The sequence below is a fragment of the Cricetulus griseus genome, chromosome 3 (genome assembly GCF_003668045.3).
Source record: "Cricetulus griseus strain 17A/GY chromosome 3, alternate assembly CriGri-PICRH-1.0, whole genome shotgun sequence".
Classification (NCBI taxonomy): Eukaryota; Metazoa; Chordata; class Mammalia; order Rodentia; family Cricetidae; genus Cricetulus; species Cricetulus griseus.
In genome coordinates this window covers 211,152,923-211,179,978 of record NC_048596.1, presented here as the reverse complement: position 1 = coordinate 211,179,978, position 27,056 = coordinate 211,152,923, and the positions used below count along the sequence as shown (strand labels likewise).

The following is a 27,056-nucleotide window of genomic DNA, read 5'->3' as shown; positions in this document are numbered from 1 at the left end:
TCAACAGAGCAGCCCAGTAATAGCCAAGATACAGGTCTTTGAGAAGACCTGACTCACAAGACCACAGCTCTTGAGATGAAGCCCAGTGGCATTACCAAGAAATGTTACCAACTCACCATCACATATAATATCATCATCCAAAAGCTAGAAGATGACTGCTCTTTGTCCAACTACAATATCCATTAAGAGTTTACCCTGCACCTAGTGCAATGCCTGAACAGTGGCATCAACTGGCCCACCCTGTGACAGCTCTGACTGCTCTTTGTCCAACTACAATATCCATTAAGAGTTTACCCTGCACCTAGTGCAATGCCTGAACAGTGGCATCAACTGGCCCACCCTGTGACAGCTCGCCCTCAAGTACAACTAGGACAAGATGTTCTGTAGCTCACCTGCATACCTGGGCTATAAACTGCAACAAGAAATATGGCCACACCGGCGTTGGTGGCAAACACCCTTAATCCCAGCACTCGGGAGGCAGAGGCAGGCAGATCTCTGTGAGTTCGAGGCCAGCCTGGTCTCCAGAGCGAGTGCCAGGATAGGCTCCAAAGCTATGGTCTAGAAAAACCAAATAAAAAGAAATGTGGCCACAGCAACAACCACTACCCAAAGAAGTAGTATCAAGTAAAGCAGAGGGAATCTGCCATACCTATGGCTTCAGTACCCTAATTATAAAAACCCTTAGGTTGACTGGGGAAAAATGTAATTGGGAGGTCAACCTAATGAGATCCTGTCAAATAAAAGAAGGAGAATGGCAGACAAACAGCTAAAACAAGAAAATACCCTCAAAGTCATTTTCTCCTCTTCTCATTTAGTCACTTTTTTTTTTTTGAAGTATATATGTGGGGGGGTGGTGCTGAAAAGAGATTTATAAGTACCATGGATATTAACAATGGATTTTCCTTTTTAACATTTATTGATGGATGTGTAAATGTATGTAGCAATTTCAAGGGTAAGTTCTGAAACTTGGTTGTCAGTTTCAGAACTTCCTACATAGTGGAAGACCTATGTAGGTTCCAGGGAAAGAACTCAGGTATTCAGGCTTTGGAGCAAGTACTTTTACCTCATTGGCTCCCAACAACAGATTTCTTTTTTTTTTTAATTTTTAATTTTAGATGTACTTAATTTATTCTTATGAGTGTTTTGCCTGCATGTTTATGTACCATGTGCATGCCTGATGCCTGTGAAGGTCAGAAGAGGTCATCAGATCCCCTAGAACTTGAGTTAGGATGGCTATGAGCCACCATGTGGGTATCAGGAATTGAATTCAGATCCTTTACAAGAATAAACAGTGATCATAACTATTGAGTCATCTATCCAGGACAATAAAATTTCTTTAAATCCAATTTGAAACACACTGGAATTAAAAATTACTACTTCATTTTAGAGTAAAAACATATTTTTTCACTCTTTCCTAAAAGTCATTTTGAACAACAGCCCAAAAATAACCATATAACTAAATTTTGGTAGACAGAACTGTAGAAAACAGATACAGGCAAGTTTTTAAGATATATATAACAGAAAGACTCCAGATCTAAAAAGGTTTTTTTTTTAGAGCCTGTCCTGGCACTCGCTCTGGAGACCAGGCTAGCCTCAAACTCACAGAGATCCGCCTGCCTCTGCCTCCCGAGTGCTGGGATTAAAGGCGTACGCCACCAATGCCCAGCTCCCAAAGCATTTTTTAAAGATTTATTATTTTTATTTATGTGCATTAGTTTGAATGCCTGCCACATGTGAGAGCATGTCCACCATGGCCAGAGGAAGGTGTCAAATCTTGGAACTAGAGTTACAGGAAGTTGTGAGACATGTGGCATGGGTGCTGAGATCTGAGTTCAGGCCTTTTGGAAGAACATCAACTATTCTTAACCACTGAGCCATCTCTCCAGCTCCTAATTTTTTTAAGTTATATGTATGTGTGTAGGTATGTGCACATGATGTAGATGCCCTCAGAGGCCAAAAGAGAATGTTGGCTTTTCAGGAGTTGGGGTTGTAGGTGGTTGTGAACCACCCAATATGGGTGCTAGGAACTGAACTCAGGTCCTCCAGAAGAATACCAAATGCTATTCTCTTAACCATCTCCAATCCTTCTATTTACTAAAATTATTAAAAATAATATATACTATGTAGTATGCCAGGAAGACTCATGCATAAATAATGTTAAATTTTTTAATGAGATTGCTCAATCTACTTTAGTCACAGATGCTCAATATACATATCCAGTATCCTGTGATATTTAAAATTCAAGCTCCCATTATCACAGTCTACTAAATCAACCTGCTATACAAAGATTCTTTAGTGTGGTATGCTTCAGGAAGGCAATATTCACAAGATCAAGATCAATCTTTTTTTCCAGACTGTTTCTCCCTATATAGCTCAAGTTAGCCTTGAACTTGACAATCCAGCACTTGGGAGGCAGAGGCAGGTGGATTTCTGAGTTTGGCCTGGTATATGCAGCAAATTCCAAGCTGGAGATGTATAAGCAAGACCATATCCCAATCCCTCCCCACAAGAGCAGCTAAATACACAACAACTGCATTTGTTACAAAGGAAAAAGCAGCTATACAACATATTTGTAAAATGAGACAATTTTTATATATCATTATTTCTTTTTTAAAACCTGACACACAAAATATTGCTTCCAGGCTTGAGTACTGGTAGACAATCTTCTGCTGATGATAACCTCATCACTTAAGGAAAATAACCAGCCAGACTTGTCACCAATAAATAAAATTTTAATTCTGAAGTTAAGAGAGAGAGAGAGAGAGAGAGGGAGGGAGGAGGGAGGGAGGGAAGGAAGGAAGGAAGGAAGGAAGGAAGGAAGGAAGGAAGGAAGGAAGGAAGGAAGGAAGGGGAAAATATATTTGTCAACTTGAGCCTGAAAGCTTTTCAATATTTAAACATTTTTTCTATGAGACATTGGTAATGTTGGTAAATGATTTTTTCATATACCATATATTTTTTCCCTGAGCCCCACCATGGCCAACTGGCCCATGTGCTTAATAGGTATTTCATAGTTCACATAACCAGACATTTTCATACTCTTCTCCCTGCAAACCACCCCCAGGGCCCAACCATCTGCTATCATCTAAACAAATGCTTAAGGAACACAGTGGTGCTTAAGGCTGGAGTCATCCTTAGAGTTCTTTCTCTTACACCATATGCAATCCACTGTGTCGAAAAAATATGCACTGGTCCAATTACTCAGCATCATACTATCTACCTGCTTATACTCTCCCTGCTGGCTGATTCTGCTCTCACCTCTTCAACTGTGTTCCACTCAGCAGCCCAATCCCTTAAGAATTAAATTAAACCAAGACTACCACAGCGGAACACTTTAATCCCGGCACTCGGGGGCAGAGGCAGGATAAAAGGTGTGTGCCACTGTAACCAGTTCACCATCTTTTTTAAAAAAATATTTATTTGCTTGCCTGCATGCATTCCATAGTGTAAATGTGAAAGTCAGAGGACAACTGGTGGGAGTAAATTCTCTCAATGAATGCCATGGTCCCAAAGATTAACTCAAGTCATCAGGCTTGGCAGCAAGTGCTTTGACCCAATAAACCTCATCAGTCCAGATTTCTACTTTAATATTGCCATAGTACTGCAACAGAAGCTCAATGTAGATAATGGATCAGAAGAAGATGTGTGAAGAAAAGGGTGACTCGGAACCAATAGCAAGTATCTAATCAACAGCTAATGCAGTGGATACAGAATAGGCAAATTTAGGAGTCACTTAAAAGCTAGGTGTGGGGTGGGGACTAGAGAGATGGCCCAGCAATCATCGCTCTTGCAGAGGACCCAGATTCAGTACCTAGCACCCATAATGGAATTCCAGTTCCAGAGAATCTGGCACCTTTTCTGGTTATCAGTGGACATCAGGCAGGCATGTGGTGTGCAGACAAAACACTCACATGCATAAATAAATTATAAAATATTTTAAAATTTTTGATAAAAGCCAAGAATGGTGACACTCTCCTAAAATCCCAGTACTTGAAAGATAGCAGGAGGATTTGGTTTTTAGTTACACAGCAAGTTCAAGAATAGCCCTTGTCTGCAAAGGACAAAAGACAAAACAAGAAAAAATACCCAAAACAAATTACTTAAGAGTCAGGTGTGCACCCACATGCTGACACTAGCGACCACCCCCACCCCCAGCACCCCCACCCTATACACCTTGAGATAATCAAGCTAAGACTGCAGCTCCTCAAGGAAGACCCCAGCCAAGGCTGTTTGAAATACTGGGATCAGGCTTTTACTATCACATGCCTTGAGGAACTCTTAAGTGGCCCTGCAACTATTACCAACTTAGCCAGAGGGAGAGTGTTTTTGTTTTGGTTTTTGTTTTGTTTTGTTTTCTTTTCTTTTGTTTTCTTTTCTTTTTCCAAGACAGGGTTTCTCTGTGGCTTTGGAGGCTGTCCTGGAACTAGCTCTTGTACACCAGACTGGTCTCGAACTCAGAGGTCTGCCTGCTTCTGCCTCCTGAGTGCTGGGATTAAAAGCATGCGCCACCACCGCCTGGCTAAAACACACCTCTTGATGATGGAAAATGATGTTAGGGACAAGGCTGTGACTGGTCCAAACACTTTTTAGCTTGCAACAGAAACACATTGCTCAGCCGGGCATTGGTGGCGAACGCCTTTAATCCCAGCAGAGGCAGGCGGATCTCTTGTCAATTCGAGGCCAGTCTGACAGAGTGAGTTCCAGGACAGGCTCCAAAGCCACAGAGAAACCCTGTCTCGAAAAACCAGAGAGAGAGAGAGAGAGAGAGAGAGAGAGAGAGAGAGAGAGAGAGAGAAAGAGAGAGAAAGAGAGAGGAAACACGTTGCTCTTTTCTTCTTCTACTCCTCCATTCTCCTTCTCCTTCTATCACTTCTACCGACTCTTCTCCCTCCAAACCCTCCCATGATATACCCCCACCTTGCTCTCTTTCAAATCCAGGGCCTCTTTTTCTTTAATTGTTGGAGTGTGTTTTTTTCTTTAATTAGGTTGGAGTATGTCTCTGTATATGTGTGTATTCCTAAATAAATAAATACAACCTGCTCAGTCCATACAATGTTACTTGTATGTATGTTTTCAGGGCTGACCTTTTGGAGTCTGATAACCAATTAGGGGAAAGGGTGGGGGCTCTTCTTTGGGGAAGACCATTTTTCCCAAATTCCTTGGTTCCCTGTAGTTTTTTGTTGTTATTTTTTGTTGTTTGATTTTTTTTTTTTGGGGGGGGGTCTGGGGTTGAGGCCTTATGGGCATGTCTACTAGTGTAGTCCTTGTTCACATCATGTTTAGGCAGGCATGTTAGTGAGACTTTATGAGTGTAGCTTCTGCCATTTCTAGGAGACAATCCCACTTCAAACTTCCTGTTCCCTGGCTCTTAGTCTTTCCACCCCTCTTCTGCAATGATCCTGAGCCTTAAGTGCAGGAGTTGGGCTATAGACTTAACAGTGGGAACTAGGCTCCACAATTCTGCACTTCAACTGTCATTTTCTCTAATGTGCCTCTCTACTGCAAAGAGAAGTTTCCTTAATTCGAGGTGAAGACTACAATTAAGGACCAATATTTAGAATGTTTCTATGTGAAATGCATCTGCTCAAAAGAGGAGGTACAAAGATGTCAAAGCCAGAGGTGGCACATGACTCCAAGAAAACAGTATCTTCCATAGACACGTAAGGGCTGATACACGTAAGATTTCAGAATTAACAGCACACACAAAACCTGCACAAGATCAAACCAAAGTACCAGCAAAAGGGAAGGTGAAATGGACAAAAGGCCCAGTCTAAACCAAGAAGCTATTTGCAACTGATACCTGCTGGGAAAAGAAAAATCAGTTTTCTATAAAGAAGCATTACTGGATATACCAACCATATTCCAGGGCAAGCACCATGCCTAAGAGTAGTTGACCTGCCGGGTGTTGGTGGTGCACGCCTTTAATCCCAGCACTCAGGAGGCGAATCTCTGTGAGTTTGAGGCCAGCCTGGTCTCCAGATTGAGTGCCAGGTTAGGCTCCAAAGCTACACAGAGAAACCCTGTCGCGAAAAACCAAAAAAAAAAAAAAAAAAAAGTAGTTGACCAACATAAAACAAAATGGACTCCATGTTTTTTGTTCATATTTTGTTTTGTTGTCATTTTATCTTACTAGGGTTTTTGTTGTTTTGATTTTCTCTTTTTGTTTTTTGTTTTTGTTTTTGTTTTTTGGTTTTTGTTTTTGCTTTTGGAAGTACCCTACTCACATACACACACAGCTGGATCTGGAAAGAGTTGGGAGAGGAGAATAATATGATCAAAATATACTGTATGAAAAAAAATTATTTAGAATGTAATTAAGGATTATGCTGGTTTAGAAAGTGGCAGTTTTAGGTTCTCTTCCAAGATCCATGACTTGACTAGCTCTGGAGAGTTGGCTAGGTTTCCAGTACCAGGCATGCTCTCCTTCTTGTTGAGCGCAACAGATTTTTTTTTTTTTTTTTAATGTGACTCACTTAGTGAGTCAGCTGGGAGACATTCTCCAGTGCCGCCTCTCATATTGGAGCATTTTATTGCACTTAAGAAAAAAAAAAAAAAAATACAGGTGTGGTGGTTCACACCTCAGTCCCAGCACTCAAAGATAAAGAAAGGGTGGAGGTTGCCATGAGTTTCGGGTACATGATGAGTCTATCTCAAAAAACAAACAAGCAAACAAAAAAAAAAAAAAGAATTATTTTAAGTCATTTAAAAAGACTCAGTGGGGGACCGAAATATGGTTCAGCAGGGGAAAGTGCTGGCCAGTGAAAACCTAACAATCTAAAAATCGAGGTTAACCATTAGAACCCATAGTGAAAGGAACAGATCAACTCTTGAGATGGGAACTGTAACAGGTGCACAACTCTCTCTTTCCCTCCCTCCTTCCTTCCATCTTCCTCTCCACACACGCACGCACGCACGCCTAATGTAAAGATAATAATAATAATAATAACAATAACAACAATAGAACCTGTCAGATGAACTAGTGGTAGTTTGGGGCAGAAGTGCAGGAACAAGTCGAAGGATAACACAGTTGTAAAGAACCATGCACCTAGCTGTGTGCCACGGTGGTTCTTGATTCCAGAGCATAGTAGAGGCAGGAAAACAGGAGTTCAAGGGCATCCTCAGCTAATAACAAATTAGAGGCTAGCCTGGGCTACAAAAGAGGGAAGAAAGGGAGGGATAGAAGGGAGGAAGGAAAAGATGAAGAGAGGCAGCTGTTTTGCAGTATTTTATTATTTGTCTGTTTGTTTATTCAGAAATTTGTTTGAGTCTGGGTCTCATTCTAGTCTAGTCTAGGTTGCCCTGGAACTCACTCTGTTAACACAGGCTGCCATGAACTCCTGGTGATCCTCCTACCACAACCTAAGTGACAGGATTATAGGCAATAGCCATCACATCAGGCTACATTTAGCAGCAAAAACACATTACCCTTCTTAGACACTCTATTTGTTCTCAGATTCTCTTTCAAACACTAATACACTACCAATTAATTCTGAAATTTTTCTAAGTGGAGAAAATTAGTAGAGCCAAGAGAACATGTATTTGAGTCAACAGAAGGATACCACTGAAAAACAATCTCAAACTCTGCTTTCTAAAGATATGTATATACTGTTAAAATCATCAAGTTGGCTATTTCTTTTTATACCAAAATTCATTCATTGTTATTTTTCCTATTATTCATTCAATGATGAACTCTGACAACACCTCCCAGCAGTGACCCAGATACACAGAAAGAAGTCTGAGAGAAGAGCTCCTTCCTTAATACTGAATGCATCCATCTACCCCGCTATTACTGCTCACTGCTGCTGCACCCTGTGCTAGCAAGACACCACAGCCTCTTCAGCCTTCCAGGACAAACTGAAAACCACTACTCTTGAGGAATCCATCTTCCAGGCTGCCAACACTGAGACTGTTGAGGCAGCCAGCCCTGTGGACAGAGCAGCTACTAAGTGTGAAGCCTCTCCAAAGTAGACAGTCGTTACTGAACGGTCCAGCCTGTACTGGGCATGCCATCTAATGAATTTGCTTTGTTTTTCATATTCATGCGATTGGTTCTTTCTCTAGAGAACCCTGACTGACATACCCAGCTATCACGTTGAGGGTCATCTTCTAATACTCTCCACTGAAATATGCTTCCTCATCACAGACACAAAAGCAATAGTGCCAAGCAACTATAGAGCAAAACCTAGAGCAAAATGTTTCCTCAAAAAATAAGTACTTTTTAAAAATTAATAAAAAAAAGTCCCATCAGCCAGGAGGTGGTGGTGCACACCTTTAATCCCACACTCAGGAGGCAGAGGCCGAGGCAGGCTGATCTCTGTGAGTTCGAGGCCAGCCTGGTCTTCAGAGAGAGGTCCAGGACAGTCTCCAAAACCTACAGAGAAACCCTGTCCTGAAAAACCAAATAAATAAATAAATAAATAAATAAACAAATAAACAAATAAATAAATAAATAAAAGTCCCATCAATTCTCACCAGTAATAAATAGCCCCAAAGAAAACTACTGAGTATATTTTGGGTCTACATATCATTTGGAAGCTTGCGTTAAAACTAATGTATCTCTCTTTTTCTGTTTGTAATTTTAATGCTGAGAGACTTGGGGGGGGGGGTAATGTGACTTTTGATTAGTCATGGTCTGGCTTTCTTTGTTTCTTTTTTGAGACAGAACCTATACAAAAACTCTCTATGTAGATCTAGCTAGCATCAAACTCACAGGAAATCTATGTGCCTGCCTCTGCCTCCATGCTGGGATTAAAGACAAAGTACTACCAGGCAGGCTTTTTTTTTTTTTTTTTTAAGAAACAAGCTTCTTTTACATGTCAATCCCAGTTCCTTCTCCCTCCCCTCATCCCCTGCCCCCCCACCCCCAATACAACCCCTTTCTGCACCCCAAGGAGGGTGCAGCCTTCTGTGAGGGATCTTCAAAGTCTGACATATCATTTGGAGCAGGGCCTAGACCCTCCCCGTGTGTTTAGGCTGAGAGAGCCTCCCTCCATGTGGAGAGGGCTCCCAAAGTCTTTTCCTATACTAGGGATAAATACTGATCCACTACCAGAGGCCCCATATATTTCCCAGACCTCCAAACTAACATCCTCATTCAGGGGCTTTGAAACAGTCCTATGCTGGTTTCCCAGCAATCAGTCTGGGGTCCATTAACAACCCCTTGTTTGGGTCAGCTGTCTTTGTGGGTTTCTCCAGTCTCGTTCTAACCCCTCTGCTCACTCATCACTTCTCCCTCTCTGCAACTGGATTCCAGGCTCTTAATTCCTCTTTTACACTTTGCTTTGTCTGGTTTATTCTGACAGATGAAAAAGTATCTTTTTGTTCTAAAAGAGATGTTTAGCTCCCCACGGGTACAGCTGTTTACAGTATGTATTTATTCTTAGTGAAGTTAAATGTGAAGACCTGTGAGTCAACAAAAGCATATAAAAAAGGAATTGGGATAAGAGTTTGAATCTAATATTAGATTATGCAAATATTCTATAAATTCAATAAGAACAATGTTCATATGAAAAAGGTAAAAATTAGCTGGGCAGTGGTGGCAAACGCCTTTAATCCCAGCACTTGGGATTCAGAGGCAGGCAGATCTCTGTGAATTCAAGGCCAGCCTGGTCTGCAGAAAAAGGTAAAAATTTCAGTTCAATGTAAATTGAGAATATCTAAGGAGTCATGATTGGAGTTAACACACACACATATATATTGAGAAAGGATCTCAAGGCTGCCCTGTAACTTGCTAAATTGACCAACTGGCTTCAAACTCATGGAGATTTGCCTCCCTCTGCCTCCCTAGTGCTGGGATTAAAAGTGTACACCATCATACCCAGCTAAGATTTGTTTTAAAACATGTATATACATGTGTGCCCATGTGTTGAGCATATGCACATAAGTGAAGGTGCCCACACAAGCCAGAGGCATTAGATCTTCCTGGGGCTGCAGTTACAGGTGATTGTGAACCTCCAGAACGGGTGCTGGGATCAACTTGGGTCCTCTGGAAGAGCAGTCTGCACTCAGAAACACTGAGCTCAAGGAAAAGCTAGCCTGACACTTACTGACAAATCTCCAAAGCACAAAACTCCCTGCTCTTCTGTTTGCAGCTTAGAACTTAGAATGTATTTTCAAAGAATGGTGCTGGAGTTGTGAGGCTCACATACCTGTCCAACAGGTCCACTTACTCTGAGGTCTAGATTCTTATAAAAACTGTGATATGCAAACTACTCCACCCATGTCATCTGTCACAGCAGAGAAATCTTCGAGTCATTAACTGTACAACCAAACAAAATTTATTACCCTTTTCTGAGTCTTAAATTCCTCATCTATAAGCTGGGCATTGGTGCCTTTAATCCCAGCACTCAGAAGGCAGAGGCAGGCGGATCTCTATGAGCAGCCTGGTCTCCAGAGCAAGTGCCAGGATAGGCTCCAAAACTACACAGAGAAACCCTGTCTGGAAAAACAAAAACAAAAACAAAAAAATCCTCATCTGTACAAGGGCACTCCCTATGATAGACAGGTTATAAGGAAAATACAAAAAAGATTGTAACAGAGTAGGCACTCAATAAACAAGATCAATTGATTCTCCTTATCTGTGTGGGTTCAGCAATCATGTATTAAACCTACTGCTGAGCCAAACTATTTTGTAAAGGAATCTCCCTCCATTGCTTCACAGACTTTCTTGTCCCTATTCCTAAAAACTGTTGTGTAGGAAAATGCTAAGAATTTAGTGTCAGTATGATCCCTAAGCAGGTAAAAGTGCCTGATAACTTAGGTCAATCCCCAAGATCCATAAGGTAGAAAGAGAATCAACCCCTACAAAGTGTCCTCTTATCTACACACAGTGGCAAATATGTATACACACACAATAAATGTAGTGTTTTAAAAATATTTTCATAGGACTTAAACTGTATTCAGTTTGTAAGTGATCTACTAGAGATGACAGGACTTAAAACATACAAGAATATATATGTAGGTTTCATGCAAATTCTATGCCAAACTAGGTTAAGAGAGTTGAGCATCCAAATTCAATGAAGGACACAAATATTACCCTTTACTATCTCTAATTATTTTCCTCACACATTTGGGGGGGGTGGTTGTTGTTGTTTTTCAAAACACGGTTTCTCTGTGTAACAATCCTACCTTTCCAAAATTCAATTTGTAAACCAGGTTGGCCTCAAACTCACAGAGATCCACAGGCTTCTGCCTCCTCCTAAGTACTGGGATCAAAAAGGCGTGAGCTACCACCACCTAGCACACACATTCTTTTTAAAGCAACTTTTTGCAGAACGTAACCAATTTAGGTTTTAAAGGAATTTAGTATTGGAATCTAAAGATTTAGTGTTTATTCCAGGAATTATTACTAGCTATTGAACTTTATTTACATTAGATATTTAATGTCTCTGAACCTAGATGGTTTGTCTGTGGCCCAGGAAAAGGAGGAAGAGCAAAAGAAGAGAAGAGCAAGAGTAAGAAGGTAAACGAATACAACAAAGAGGAGGCAGAGGGGAAAAGAATGGAAGGGGCGGTGGCTAGAGAGGCACCCATGCAGGCAGGCTTGTGCTATGGCTATAGGAGGTTTGCTTGGGCCCAGAAATTTGAGGCCAGTCTCCTTTGTTAAGATAATGAAACTGTTTTTCAAAACACTACTATTTTTTTTTTTTAAGTTTCTTTGGGTTTTTTTTTTTTTTTTTTAAATGAAGTCCTGCTATGAAGGCTAGGTAGGTTAGTCTCAGCTTCTCATATGAAAATTATGGTCCTCCTGCCACAGCCTCCTGAGTGTTGGGTTACAGATATTTACCAACTTCTACATTTCAAATAAAAAGTTTTAAATGCAGGAGTAGCACTTTTAACAATTGGCCCCTCTTATAAACAAACATAAACTGTACAATACCAAAACAGCCAAGCTCTACCAACCTCAAATTGTTTCTGTGTCAAAAGTTACCTCCTTTCCAAGATTCAATAAGGAAGCAAATGTTATGGGAGCTGAAGTTAAGCTATTTCACATTAGTATGTAAGAACTAAGAATTAAAATATAATCACAGGAGCTTCTGGTGACACATGCAAACACAGAACAAGAGACACACTCATAATTTAAAATAATAAACATACTTTTAAAAAGTATTTGCCAATCCAAATGAATTTCAGCCAGAAAAACTAGGATCACCAAAGGCAAAGGATGGAAAAGAAAATATGAAAACAGATTTCTTGGAGTACTAGCACAGAAACCATTGGCTCCTGAAAACAATCACGTGGACAGCACATTTACTGGAGGTCTGAAGTACCATAACCCTAACTTCTCAAAGACATTTCTATCCTTATCTGAACCAGTACAATCTTCATCCCAAGTAACTTTTCTTTTTCTTTACTTTCTACTGTTCACTTAGCTAGTAACTGGCTGTGCTCAAGGATCAATGGTCCTAGAGTCAATCAGAAAAAAAAAAGAAAAAAAAAAAAAAAAGCAATCTTACATCAAACAGAAACAGCAAAGGCTTTTCTAAATACCAATATAAAAATATCTTAGCCGGGAAGTGGTAGCGCATGCCTTTAATCCCAGCACTCAGGAGGCAGAGGCAGGCGGATCTCTGTGAAGTAGAGGCCAGCCTGGTCTACAAAGCACATTCCAGAACTGGCTCCAAAGCAATACAGAGAAATACTGTCTCAAAATTAAAAAATAAAAATAAAAATAAATAAATAAAAATAAAAAAATTTTAATATTCTGTCCCGTTGGATGGTTTTGGTTTTTCCAAACAGGGTTTCTCTGTGTAACAAACAGTCCTGGCTGTCCTGGAACTCGTTCTGAAGACCAGGCCAGCCTCAAGCTCAGAGATCCACCAGTCCCTGCCTCCCAAGTGCTGGGACTAAAGGTGTGCACCACCACACCCAGCCTCCCTATAACATTTTGAAAAAGATCTGTGTGTGCATATGTATGTAAGCATGTGCCCACACATCCAGAAGGGGGCATGAGATTCCTTGAATGTGGGTGCTGAGATGTGAACTCTGGTCTGATCCTGTTAAAGCAGTATGTACTCTTGACTGCTGAGCCATTTCTCCAGTCCCCGACCCCCATAACTTTTGAATTTCATCCTTTTTAAGACAGCTTAAGAAATCTTTTAATAAATTTGGCTTTTAATGACTCAATTAAGAACTAAACTCAGCAGGGCACAAAGCACTCCAAGGACTCGCCCAAACAACGCAGCAGAACAGGCCTGAGTTCTCAAGATGTAAAAAAATAGCAAAATAATTATCATGATAAAACACACAGCAATTAATGTCTCACAGTAGGTATGATAATTCTCCTCACCATGTGTGGTGGTACATGTTTAATCCTAGGAGATGAGACAGAGGAGGGGGATCTCTGTTGTCCAGCATCGTCTACATCACAAGCTTCATGCCTGCATAATGAGACCCTGTCCCTTCAAAAAAAAACATTGTTTTTGTTTTTCACAGCTGGGTAAGCCATGGTAGCTATACTTCTAGTCATAGCACCTGGAGGCTAAACAGGAGAACCAAGAGTTCCACCAGCATGAGCTAGAATAGGTTGTGTCTGAGAACAAACACGCACAAAGCAAAGAAAAAGAAGTAACACAACTACTTAATATAATCAGGGCTATTAGCAATTAAAGTGGGTGTGCTTAACTGTGTTTTAATTGTGGGTGTGTCTATACACTTATGAGTGCAGGTCCCCATGTAGTCCAGAAGAGGGTGCTGGGTACCCATGCTAAAATAAGTAAAAGTTGTACATTTTTTAGTATCTATAAAATACAAGATCACTTTTCTATTTTTACTTTATATCCACATTTCTGTAAGATTTTTAAGAGCCAGGCTGTGGTGGTACCTTTAATCCCAGCATTCGGGAGGCAGAGGTAGGCGGATCTCTTGTGAGTTCGATACCAGCCTGGTCTACAGAGTGAGTTCCAGGACAGTCAGAGCTGTTACACAGGAAAATCCTGTCTCGGAGGGGAAAAAAAGATTTTAAAACATGTTTAATGTATTTATTCGGCTTACTCATTTTATTTTCGAGAATTTTGCCTACATGTATGTATATATGTATACAAGGTATGTGTCTGGTGTCCCCAGAGATCAGAAGAGGGCATGGATCTCCTGGAACTGGAGTTAAGGATGGTTGTAAACTACCATGAGGGTGCTGGGAATTGAACCCAGGTCCTCTGCAAAAGCAACAGCTGCTCTTAACCACTGAGCCATTCCTTCAGCCCCTTAAAATGTGTTTTTAATCAGCTATATATAGTTTTCAAAACAAGTAATATAGTAGGCATAGCAGGCATTCAACAAGTTTATCGGCAGATTACCAAAGCCAGAGGTTGGAAAAGCCAGTATGAAGACAAATTCCTTGGAGTACCACTCCAGATTGAGTATTACTAATATGGAAACTGACAAATATTCAAACAAGTCTCAAAACAATATCTCCCTCTGGAAATAAAGCCTAAAGTATCTGCTAACACAGAAACTACTGGCTCTTGAAAATGATAATCACCTGGAAAGCTCATTTACATACTGCAGGTCTGAAGAACCCTAACCATAACTTCTCAAAGACTGCTCAGGTCTTGCCTTATCAACCAGAAGTTATTTTCTAGTCTCCTTATCTGATACAAAGAATTCTACTACTTTATTTGCATCTAGTGCAAACTACTAGTTTTTACACAACCATGAGACTACAAGCCAAACTACTGCATACAATTCACTAACAATCACCAATAAATTCAAGCAAGCATCTGTAATAGTCAAAATGCCAAGAACTTCCTGATAAATTAGTAATTCTACATTGTGATTTAAAGACTAAATAAGGTTTGCTAATCTACTTTATTCATATTCCTCTATACATTAACTTGGGTTAGAAAGAAAGCTCAGAAAATAAGCAACCACTACGACACACCACTGTCAATCCAAAAATCCATGAACATTTAGAGGAAGATAAGTATTTAAGACATTTTCCCAATGAATTCCCCTATGAATCATTCGTGATCTATAATACCGAGTATACATTATCCTAAAGCGGAAGTAAATATGATGAGGAGGAAAAAAACGACTTGAAAACTGCCAAGCACGCGGATTTCCAAACCTTCAATTAAAAGATTTTTAAGATGAATTCTATCAAACCCTCAGTTCTCACTCCCTGCACCTGATTGGGAGGTCTGTATAAATGTGACTCGTGATATTTCTTTTAAATAAATAAAAGGCACACCCTGTAGGATGAACTGACATAATCACCTCACCCCCACCCCACCCTCCAACGACACACATCCCGCTTTTCCTTTCCCAGCGCCTCTTCCCTGCCCATTCCTCTCGCAGCTAAGTACTAGACTCATATTCCGCAGAGGGGCGACAGCTAGGGGTGGGGGACCAAGGCGACCAAGGGAGAATGCGGGATCTCTAGGAGGACCTCGGACAGGGAAAGAGTGGGTGTCAGGACCGACCCCGGCCAGGGAAGACTGAGGTGTCTAGGGGCGAACCTTGACCAAAAGCAGCAGCGCGGAGTAGAGACCGGCCAAGAGGAGACTGCGGAGAGCAGAACCCGGGCAGGGGAGATTACAGGGAGCACGACCCAGACAGGAGAGGCTACCGGGAGCACAACCCGGGCAGGAGGAGAGGCCGCGGGGCGCACGAATCGGCTAGGAGAAGATTGCGGGGAGCACGACCCGGCCAGGGGAGGCTGCAGAAAAGAGCCCGGGCGGGGGAAACTGCCGGGAGCAGAGCCCGGGCAGGGAAAGCTGCGGGGTGTAGGCGCAGACCCCAGCCAGGGCAGGCGGTGGGGAGCACAGCCCGGCAAGGCAGACTGCGGGAAGCAGAGCTCGACCGGGGCAGGCTTTGGGGACCGGCGGTCTCGGCGGGCTGAGGTGAGCACAGCCGGGCCGGGGCAGGCTGCCGGAGCACAGCCGGCCGGGCAGGCTGCCGGGAGCACAGCCGGCCGGGCACACTGGGAGCGGCGTCGGGCCGCGGCGCCCGCGGCGGCCCTGCTCCTCGCCCATTTTCTCGCGGCGGCCACTTCCTGTATCGCGGCGGCCGCTCGGGCCGGGGCGGAGGGCGGCGGAGTGGGGCAGCTCCCACCGCGCCCAGCGCCGCCCCGGCCGCCCCCGCCGGCCCCGCCGCCCCGGCCGCCCCCGCTCCTCACCTGTATGTAGTTGTTTTCACAGTAGTCCGCCACCCGGGTCAGGTTCTGGTAACTCTCTATCAGCGCCCTCTTGCCAGACGGGATCTCCTCCTCTAGTAACATCTGCAGCTCTGCCATTTTCCACCCCTCCGCATCGCTTCCTCTCGCGTTAAAGAAACAGAGGCAGCTGGGTCCGCCGGGGACCGGAGCGCCGCACAGCCCAGACACTAACCACCCACCCGCCCTCCGCCGGGTATTGTGGGACTGCACCTCCTCCTCTTCCTCCTTACTCTCCCCGCCCCCCTCCACTCGAGACGCACAGCCGCCAGAGCCTCACTTTCTCGCGAGAATCATTTCCCCTATGACAAGGGGACGCCCCCCCCTCCTGTGGCATTGCTTTCTGGGAATTGTAGTTTCTCCTAAACTAGGCTGCGCATGCGTTCAAGGAGCCTCCCAAAACTCTGGAAAGAACTTCGAGAACCAAAACGGACCATACAGTTTTAAATCTAGAGTGTGCTCTAGACCCCGGAAGATGGCGCCCCAGGGTGATCTAGGCAACGGGAATTTTTCTCTGAGAAGACGGAAAATTGGCAGAACTTGATTAGAAAATGTCAGTATATCAAAGACATTCAATCAGAAAAGGATTAAAAACGGAACTCTGAATCCTGACTTCTTCAATGTTGTGAGAGAGATGACTAAGACTCTGCCTTCTTAACTTATGCCCCAGTTCATTTAAAACTTAGGAAACAATGTCAATTCTCAGATAAGCATCAAGCAGTGTGCTTGATATTGCAGAAACAAATAGAGCAAGGATAGTTTGTAGACTTACGAATTTAAAGGAAGCAAGGTGATGGTGGCGAATGCCTTTAATCCCAGCACTTAGGAGGCAGAGGCAGGCAGATCTCTATGAGTTCAAAGCCACCCCGGTCTACAGAGCAAGTTCGAAACCCTGTCACAAAAAATAAATAAATAAATATGAAAACTGGCTGCATGCCTAAAAGACAGAAATCAGGACAGAAGGATGTAAGGGGGCCAAAATGTAAAATAAACAATTTTATGCCTGTCAAATGACTCGGCAGATAAAGGCGTTTTCTCAGTTCAAACCCCAAAACCAGAATGGCGGAAGGCCAGAACAGACTCCTGAGACTTGTCCCCTAACTGCCACACTACGCCATGGCATGAGCCCAGCCATATACACATACATCATGCACGCATGCATACATACATACATACATACATACATACATACATACATACATTTGTAAATAAAGTAAAATTTTAAATAAGCAAATAATGTTAGTACTTTCCTTTTCTAACTTCTTTTCTCACTCTCCTTTATATATATCTTCCTACTTTTTAAGTATTATGAATATTTTCCTCTAAGTTGTGCAAAATTGTTTTGCTTTCCTTATTTCTTATCACTTGCTCTGCAAGTGAGTCAAAAGGCCTTTTATTTCAAGCTGCTATATCATGGGAACTACTAAATTATTTTGATATAATAGGCTATGCAAAGAGCTGCCCAAACTTAAAGATTATTTACAAACGCATATTTTCAGTCCTCTCCGGGAGTCAATGAGGATCACAATTCATAGGAGTTAACAACAGTACTCAGCCACATTTTAGAAACTGCTATCAACACACTAAGCAAAACAGGTGTCTGGTGAAAAAAGACAAGGAGCCATACCTGTGAGACAAGCCTACAGCCTACACGTTTACATGTGTGTGTATGGAATCCAAAAAGTCAGTATGCTCCAGAGTCAGTCTCTAGCATATTTTCTGAGACTGAGTCGATCACTGAACCTGAAGCCTATCACTCCTACTGGCTGTCCGGGCAGTGATCTCCAGTGATTCTCACACATAAACACGCCAGTGGCTGGGATTATTGATGCATGCACCACCCCTGGCTTTTACATGGGTGCTGGGGATCCAAATTGGGGTCCTCGTGCTCATACAGCAGATGCTTTACCCACTAAGCCATCTCCCCAACACCTAATTTTATTTTTTAATTCGTTACAAAGCAACAAGTTTCTTTATGGATTTTTCATGTAGCCCTGGTTTGGATTGACTCTCCATCCCCACACCCCCTTCTTCCTGACCTCACCCTTCATCCTTGCTTAATCCTTCCCACCGCCACCGCCCTGTGTTGCTCGCTTCAGTTTCATACCACATGTGTTCTACCACCTACCCCCATGTTTCTACCACCTACCCCCATGTTTCTACCACCTACCCCATGTTTCTACCACCTACCCCATGCTTCCACCACCTACCCCATGTTTCCACCACCTACCCCATGCTTCCACCACCTACCCCCATGTTTCTACCACCTACCCCCATGATTCCACCACCTACCCCCATGATTCCACCACCTACCCCATGCTTCCACCACCTACCCCCATGTTTCTACCACCTACCCCCATGATTCCACCACCTACCCCCATGTTTCCACCTCCTACCCCCATGTTTCCACCACCTACCCCATGTTTCTACCACCTACCCCATGCTTCCACCACCTACCCCATGCTTCCACTACCTACCCCATGATTCTACCACCTACCCCAATGATTCTACTACCCAGTCCCCATGCTTCTACTACCTCCCCCACCTCATGCTTACAGCCTCTTTTGTTCCCTCTATCATGGGTCGTTTCCAGTTTCCTGACCTCTGTACACAGTCACTACCACACAAACACAGTTTATAGAAATTAAAAGCTAGGAGGCTAAGGAAATGGTTCATCAGTTAAAAGCTCTAGCTGCACCTGCAGGAAACCTGAGTTCTGTTCCCAGACACACTTGGTGGTTCACAACCATCTATAACTACAGCTTCAGGGCATCTAATATCCTCTTCTGGCCTCCTCAGTCACCGCAGTACATATACATACACGAAGGCAAACACTTGTACACATAAAATAAACCTTTTTTTTTTAGCATTACAAAATTAGAAGCAAGCCTGGTCTACAAAATGAGTTCCAGGACAGCTAAGACTGTAACAAAAAGAAACCCTGTCTCAAAAAACAAAAAACAAAAAATTAGAAGCTTAGATAGGGCATGGCAGTGTATGTTTTTAATCCCAGCACCCAGGAGTTAGAGGAAGTAGATCTTTGAGAGTTCATGGCCAGTCTGATCTACGTAGACAACTTTAGGGCAGCCAAGGCAACCTAGTGAGACTCTAAATGAACAAATAATTTTGAAAAAATGGAAAGGCAGATCTCTGTGAGTTTGAGACCAGCCTGGTCTTTAAGAGCTAGTTCCAGGACAGCCTCCAAAGCCACACAGACACCCTGTCTCAAAAACCAGAAAAAAAAAGAAAAGAAAGAAAGATACCAAACCAAGATGAGCAAATTACCACACAGAAACACAAGAAACATAAAAAAGACTAGATTGTGTGGTTCTTCAAAAAGATAATAACTCCTCAACTACTGAATACTAAAATAGATAAATTACTAGCTAAAAATTTCAAAAGTTTATTAGTGGAATGATCAAGGACCTCAAAGTTATACACCAAGCAGGTAACGTCAACCTAGCCCCTGGAGGCAAAAGTCAGCAACATTCAAAATGAAGGAGAATATCAACAATGTTAGTATGAAAATTGAATGTTAGTAAGAAAATTGAGATTTAAGGGGGAAAAATGGAAATCTTACAAATGAAAAGTGCAATGTGCTACAGAGGGGGGCAGATATTAGAAATGGAAGAGAAGGTCAAGAAAATACTAAACACATGCAAATATCAAAAAGGATAAAAATGAGCATGACCACAACATCCAAGAATTCTAGAATACAACCAAGAGAATTCACAGGATGAAAGGAAGTATCAAGATACATGCTAAAGATATAGAGAATGGATTCAATGAAATTTTAGTTGAAAATACCCAAAATCTAGGGAAAGGAATACACATATAAACACAAAAAGAACCTCTCCACAATGTATTATAACCAAGCTGTCACAAATACAAAGCAAACTACACAAAAAGCTGTAATAGAAAAACATCTACTCACCTACAAAGATGAGCACACCAGACTAACAGCAGATTTCTCATTAACAAACCTGAAAGACAGAAAGGCATGAAAGGTTGTATTCCAAGCCCTGAAAGTGAATGCTGCCTAACCATGATTGCTACACCCAACAAAGCTGTCTTGTAAAATTGATAGATAAATTAGGGCGTTTCAGGACAAGCTCAAACAAAAGCAATTCATGTTCACCAAGCCAGCACTATAGTAGACACTTAAAGGAAAACTACATACAGAGGAGGTGGAAAGAGTCACAAGAACATGAGAAAACACAAATTTCATAATAAGATAAACACCTGGAATTTATCTTCTGATCTACACACACATACACACACACACACACACCAAACAACAAATAAATGTTAAAATAACAGAAATGAGTAATGTTTGCAAAAGTTCTGATTTTATGAAAGGAATATATTACAGTAAGGACTGTATCTATAGATTTAATTAAATCCCCATCAGAATTCTAATACTGCCTTAATTACTTCTCTCAGTACCGTGATAAAATTACCCGGACAAGGCCAGTTCTGGTAGTGCCACACACAGCTACATAAACTTTTGACACCAATATTAAAAAAAAAAAAAAAACACTTGTGGGAAAGTCAGACTCTTCAACAACTGGTGCTCAGAAAACTGGATGCAAAACTAGAATGAAATTAGGGCCATTTCTCTCACCTTGCACAGAAGAAATTCAAAGTAGATCAAAGACTTTAATGTAAGACCTGAAACCTTGCAACTGCTAGACGAAAACACTTCATAGTCTAGGAGTGGGGTGAAAATGTAGCTTGGGGTTGGTAGAGTGCTTGCCTACCATGTCTATAGCCCTGGTTTGATAACCAGCACTCTATAAAACTGGGCAAGGCAGCACACACCTGTAATCTAGCATTTGGAAAGGACAGGCAGGAGTATCAGTAATCCGAGGCCATCTCTGGCTACATAGCAAGTTTGAGGTCGCTCTCAGACCCATGAAAATGACTAAGCATATAGAACTAGACAAGAAAAAGAGTCCACTAGCACAGGAAATAATCTCAAGAACCAATAAGATTGTATGAAATGAAAATATTTGCCAGGGTAAAGGAAACCATCAGCCTATTGTTGAGAAGAGTCAGCCTATTAAATAAGACAAAATCTTTGCTAATTACCTATCCAACATGGGATTAGGATGCGCAAAGAAATGCAAAAAAAAATTTAAATCATCAACTTAAAAATGTACACACAAATTTTAAATAGGCAATCCTGAAAGGAAGCAGCACAATTTAGCTAGTAAATATTTGAAAAAAAAAATCCAACAACTTTAGCAATCTGGGAAATTCAAATTAATTAAAACTACACTGAGATTCTGTCGCATCCCAGTAAGAATGGCTGCATCAAGAAAACAATAGCCAAATGTGATGGGTCACACCATTAATCCCAGCACTCAGGAGGCAGAAGCAAGTGGATCTCTGTGAGTTCTATAGAGAGAGTTCCAGGATAGCCACAGCTGTCACAAAGAGAAACCCTGTCTCAAAAAAAAAAAAAAAAAAAGCAAGTAGGAAGAGTAGGATGAGGAGGAGAAGAAACAATGGCAACAAATGTCGGCAAAGACATGGGGAAATGATAAAATCCTTGTACACGGTACAAGAAATGTAAACTGGTGCAGTCATGATGAAAGTTCCTCAAAAGACTGAAAATAGAGCAACCATATGATTCAGTTACATCACTTCCTGGTATATGCCCAAAGGACTGTATGTTTGCATACCACAGAGATACATGCACATCTGTGTTTATTTCTGATCTATTCTCAATAGCCAAGATACAGACCCCTCACAGGTGTTCATGGAGATTTGTTTTTATTACTTTTGTTTCCTTTTATTCCCCTCAATTTTTAAAACGTTATGTGCATGAGTGTATGTGTGTTTGTGGGTATGTGCACATGAGTACAGATGTCTACTGAGACTAGACACATTACATGTCCCTGGAGCTGGGCTTTTATAGACACATATGAGTTGTACAGCAAGAATGCTGAGAAATGTTCCCCAGTGCTCTGCAAAAGTAGTACATGCACTTAACACTGAGCCATCTCTCCTGTCCATCTTCATATAATTTTTTAATTTACAAATTTATAAGCCAGGCATTGGTGGCCACAAACCTTTGATCCCAGCATTTGGGAGGCAGAGGCAGGCAGCAGATCTCTGTGAGTTCAAGGCCAGCCTGGTCTACAGGGTGAGTTCCAGGACAGGCTCCAAAGCTACACAGAGATCCTTGTCTCAAAAAAGCATATATATATATATATATATATATATATATAATTTTTCATTCCTCCTTTCCTTCCTCCAACTCTTTCCATGTATCCCCCACTTGTTCTTCCTCAAATCATGGCCTCTATTTCTTAAATTATTACATATATGTTGGTATGTATATAGATTCCAAAATGCATAAATACAACCTTCTCAATGTCTATAATGTATTTGTAGGATGTCTATGATTTCAAAGCTGACAACTTGGTATTTGATAACCAATTTGCGGCTCTTCCTTGAGCAAGACTATTTCTCCTGATAGCTGCCTGTAGTTCTTTTTCAAGGGTTAAGGCCCAATGAGATTTTTTTCCCTTTCACATTAGCATATCTATTGGTGTCCTTGTTCAGGTTTTGTTCAGGCAGCCATGTTGATGAAGCTTTGTTAGTGAGGCTTCTCTGACTTTTCTAGGAGATGAAATCTCTCAGCAAACTTCCTGTTCTCCTGGCTCTTACAGTCTTTCTGCCCCTTCTTCTACAATGATCCCTGAGCAGAAGCTGTGCTGCAGATCTACCAGTTGGAGCTGTGTATTAGCTAGTTACTTGTCCTCTCTCTCTCTGTTATTGTTTGCTTTTCCAGACAAGGTTTCTCTGTGTAACAGTTCTAGATGTCCTGGAACACACTCTGTAGACCAGGCTGGCCTCGAACTCACAGAGATCTGCCTGCCTCTCCCTCCCAAGTAGTGGCATTAAAGGAATGTGCCACTACTGCCCCTCTGTTCTCTTTATTTTTATCACATGTGGTTTTCTATAATGGTCTCTGCATATTGCAAAGAGAAATCTCCTATTGGAGGGGTGAGAGCCACATAAGGACACATATTTAGAACGCAGTTAGAGATTCTCCTGGCTTAGTAAACTGGCAGTTGTAGGTTCTCCTCCAAGATCCATGAGTTCATTAGCCCTGAGTAGCTGGCTAGGTTTCCAGTACCAGGCACAATTTCTCTTTTGATGAGTAGGCTTTAAACACAATTGGAAAGCTCTTGATTACCACCAACTATGCATTCTGATACTGTACCCTTAGGGTTATAATGCAATGCTGTCCAGTGTTGTGGTTTGTAGGCATCACAGCTGGGTAGGATTATTGATTGTTCCTTTCCCTGAAGCTTGCATGGCACGTTCTAGTATCATGAAAGCTAGTCCTCAGGAAGGAGTTTTCAGGTCATAACAAGCTCAGATCCTCTGGGTCTGATGTCTGAAGCATATGGTGTCTTTTTTTGTTTTATGTTGTTTTTCAAGATGGGATTTCTCTGTGTAGTCCTGGCTGTCCTGAACTCACTCTGTAAACCAGGCTGGCCTCAAACTCAGAGACTGCCTGCCTCTGCCTCCCAAGAACTGGGATTAAAGGTGTGCACCAATGTGCATATGATGTCTTTAGCTATGGGGACTTACCTTCAAGTTCTGGGAGGCAACCAAGAACAACAGCAATAGCCTGTAATGTTTTCGGAGACACTTGGGCAACCATGACCAACAACTTAAAAGAGCTTTTCATTCTTGGTATTTGGGGCTTTTTAAAAATAATTTATGGCTCTTGGAGGAAGAGGTATTGTCAGCCTGGATGGGAAAATTGCACTCGAACTATATATGTATATACAGACTTCTATGTAATTTTAGGTAGATGGATAATAATAATTCCTTATGACTTTTCTGACACCTTAAAAGTAATTTTATGCTTTTTATTCTGTATTAACTTACCCCTCCATAATTAAATCCCCCATTTCTTTAAAAAAATTATTACAGCCAGGTGTGGGTGGCACACACCTCAGGAGGCAGAGGCAGGTGGATCTCTGTAAGTTCGAGGCTAGGGGTCTACAGAGTGAGTGCTAGGATGCTAGGACAGACTCCAAAGCAATACAGAGAAACCCTGTCTCAAAAAACAAAAAATAAAAAATAAAAAATAAAAGATTATGTAGGAATACAGTCATAAAACAAAGCATCACAGTGTAATCAATGGCTTCCTACATTTTTTTGGATGTGGTTGAAAATAATAATAAATAACATCGAATGATTCTGCTTGTTCTTGAGAGAGGGTATCATCTATCTCAGGCTGGAGTTGATCTCCCTATACAGCCAAGTACAACCTTGAACTATTTTTTCTTTGTGTTCCCGATTTATTTCACTTAACATAGTTATGTCCAGCAGCCTTGAATCTTCCTCTAGCACTCAAGTGCTTGGATTACAAGCTGGTATCACCATGCCTAGTTTAAGCAAGTAGTCTTAATGGCATTAAGAGCATCATGCTAGCTTTTCTTTTCTTTTTTTTTTTTTTCTTCTTTCTTTTTCTTTTTTGGTTTCTCCAGACAGGATTTCTCTGTGTAGCTTTGGAGCCTACCCTGGAGCTCACTCTGTGGTCCAGGCTAGCCTTGAACTCACAGAGATCTGCCTGCCTCTGCCTCCTGAGTGCTGGGCTTAAAGGCATTTGCCACTACCGCCCAGCTTGTGCTAGCTTTCCAAAGTCCAGCTCCTAACCCCTAATGTGCAGCAAATTCCATAATATTTACATTTATGCCCTTCATTAATTTAGTGCTTTTCTATGTATTTTATTACAAAGAATAACACATGTATCCTTTTTTTCAGTGCTGGAATATAACCTAGGAACTTGTACATATAGATAAGTATCCTACCACTAACTTACATCCCTAGTCCATGAAATGCCTTTCAAAGAAATTCCAAGGAGCTGAAGAGATGGGGCAGTGGCTAAGAGAATAGGCTGCTAGTGCAGAGGACCCCAGTTCAATTCCCAGCACCCACACGGCAGCTCACAACCATCTGTAATTCCAGTTCCAGGAGATCTAATGCCGTTTTCTGGTCTCTGTGGGCACCGTGCAAGTGGTACACAGACCTACATTCAGGCAAAACACACAGTCACATAAAAGGAAATTGAAAAAAAAAATGCAACAGAATCCAAGTATTGTAGCATATGATTGTAATTCCAACATTAGGGAGATGGAGGCAGAATTAGGAATTTCAGGCTAGTCTGTACTTTATGGCCAAAACCTGTCTCAAAAAATCCAAAGAAGGGCTGGTAAGATTGCTCACTGGGTAAGAGTGCTTGCTGTACAAGCTTGAGGACCTGAGTTCAAGATCCTAGACCCCATGCTAAAAGCCAGGATGGTTGTGTGTGCCTGTAACCCCAGCATCAGGAGGCAGATCCCTTGAGTTCACTGGCCAGACAGCCTAGCCTAAATAGCTGGTGTCTGTTTTAGTCAGAGACCTAGTCTCAATGAGATAAGGCTGAGAACAATAGAGAAAGTCACCTGATGTCCTGCTCTGGCCTTGGAATGTGTATACAAAGGCACGTGAACTTGAACACACTCCTGTGAATGCACCACACAGAGGAAGGTGAGGAGGAAGTAGAGAAGAGAGGATAAAGAAGAAAAACATTGCAACAGAGATCTGGGAAGAGAGCTCAGTGTGTAAAGAGATTGTCATGTAAGCATGAGGACTTTATCTCCAGATAAAGACATATAAAAAAAAAAAAGTACCAATGGTCAAGGTGCTTCCTTGTAATCTCAGGTCTCTGGGCTCACAAGCTAAATGAATGAGCAACAACAACCAACAAAAACTTCATGGTTTTTGAAGAAAGATGTGTGAAGGTGAACTCTGGCCTCCACACACAGCACATATTGTATGCACCCCTAGATACATGTACCCACAGGTATACACACATACACATATAAAAAAATAAAATAAAGGCTGGGGAGAGATGTCAATGGATAAAGAGTTGACCTCCAGTCATCACAACACTTGCAAGACAAAAACAGAAGATCCCTGGGGCAAACTGGCTAGCTAGACAAGCCAGATTGGGGCCAGCAAGACTGCCCAGCAGGTAAAAGTGTTCGTTGCCAAGCCTGATGAGGTACATCTGATTCTCAGACCTATGCGGTAGAAAGAGAGAACCAAAGTGTCTCTGACCTCCACATACGTGCTATGCCCATCGTGGAGTAAATAAATAAATAATGAATACATGTAATTTCTAAAAGAAGAGAAGGAAGCTCTTTCCTAATAAGTAAAGTGGAGAGTGATAAAGACAACCTACAGGAACTTCAGGTCTCCACAGGGAGGTGTACTCGCCCACGCATGTACCATGTGACCATGTGAACACACACACACACACACACACACACACATACACACACGCACAGCCTCACACTTAGCATGTACCCAAGGACAGCCTTGAACCATTCCCCCTGCTTCCTGCTCCTCAGTCCTGGGATTACAGATATGTGCTACCACATCTTGTTTTGACCTGTGCTAAGGGTTAAACCCAGGACTTTGCGCATACTAGGCAAGCAGAGACCAGCTTAGCTACATTCCCTGGCACCTGTACCTTCCATCTCAAGGACATAAGTAATTTGGTAATGAAAAAATTACCAGAATGTGACCTGTATATTCTGGACATATGGGAAGAAATTTTACAGATTGAGTTTTTAAATATTAGATTAGACAGTCACAGACTTTGCTTCAGAGAGATTAAGAGATATGTTACATAGCTGACCATGGTCATATACCCTTGTAATTCTAGCATCTGGGGAGCTGAACCAGAAGGATTGCCTGTTGGAGGTCAGCCCGGATTACAGGGCAAGTGACTTTATCAGAAATCATGTATACAAAAAGAGATATGAGATGTGATAGGATAAATAATAATTTGGTTACTTTGGTATATAATTGTTGATATTATCAGGCA

At 41.9% G+C, this 27,056-nt stretch overlaps 1 protein-coding gene across 11 annotated transcripts in view; it reads right to left on the bottom strand.

Moving 5' to 3' along the window:
* Window positions 1–16,376, bottom strand: part of Abi1 (abl interactor 1) — an 82,808-nt gene extending 66,432 nt beyond the window's left edge. For 8 of the 11 annotated variants that reach the window (XM_027405352.2, XM_027405349.2, XM_035442794.1 and 5 more), the window contains exon 1: window positions 16,115–16,363. In XM_027405352.2, the coding sequence (XP_027261153.1) occupies window positions 16,115–16,231 (117 nt within the window). In that variant the 5' untranslated portion in view covers window positions 16,232–16,363. Of the gene's footprint in view, window positions 1–16,114 lie in introns of all 11 variants that reach the window. The other 3 variants (XM_027405358.2, XM_027405359.2, XM_027405354.2) reach the window with 3 other exon arrangements.
* Window positions 16,377–27,056: the final 10,680 nt, after the last annotated feature.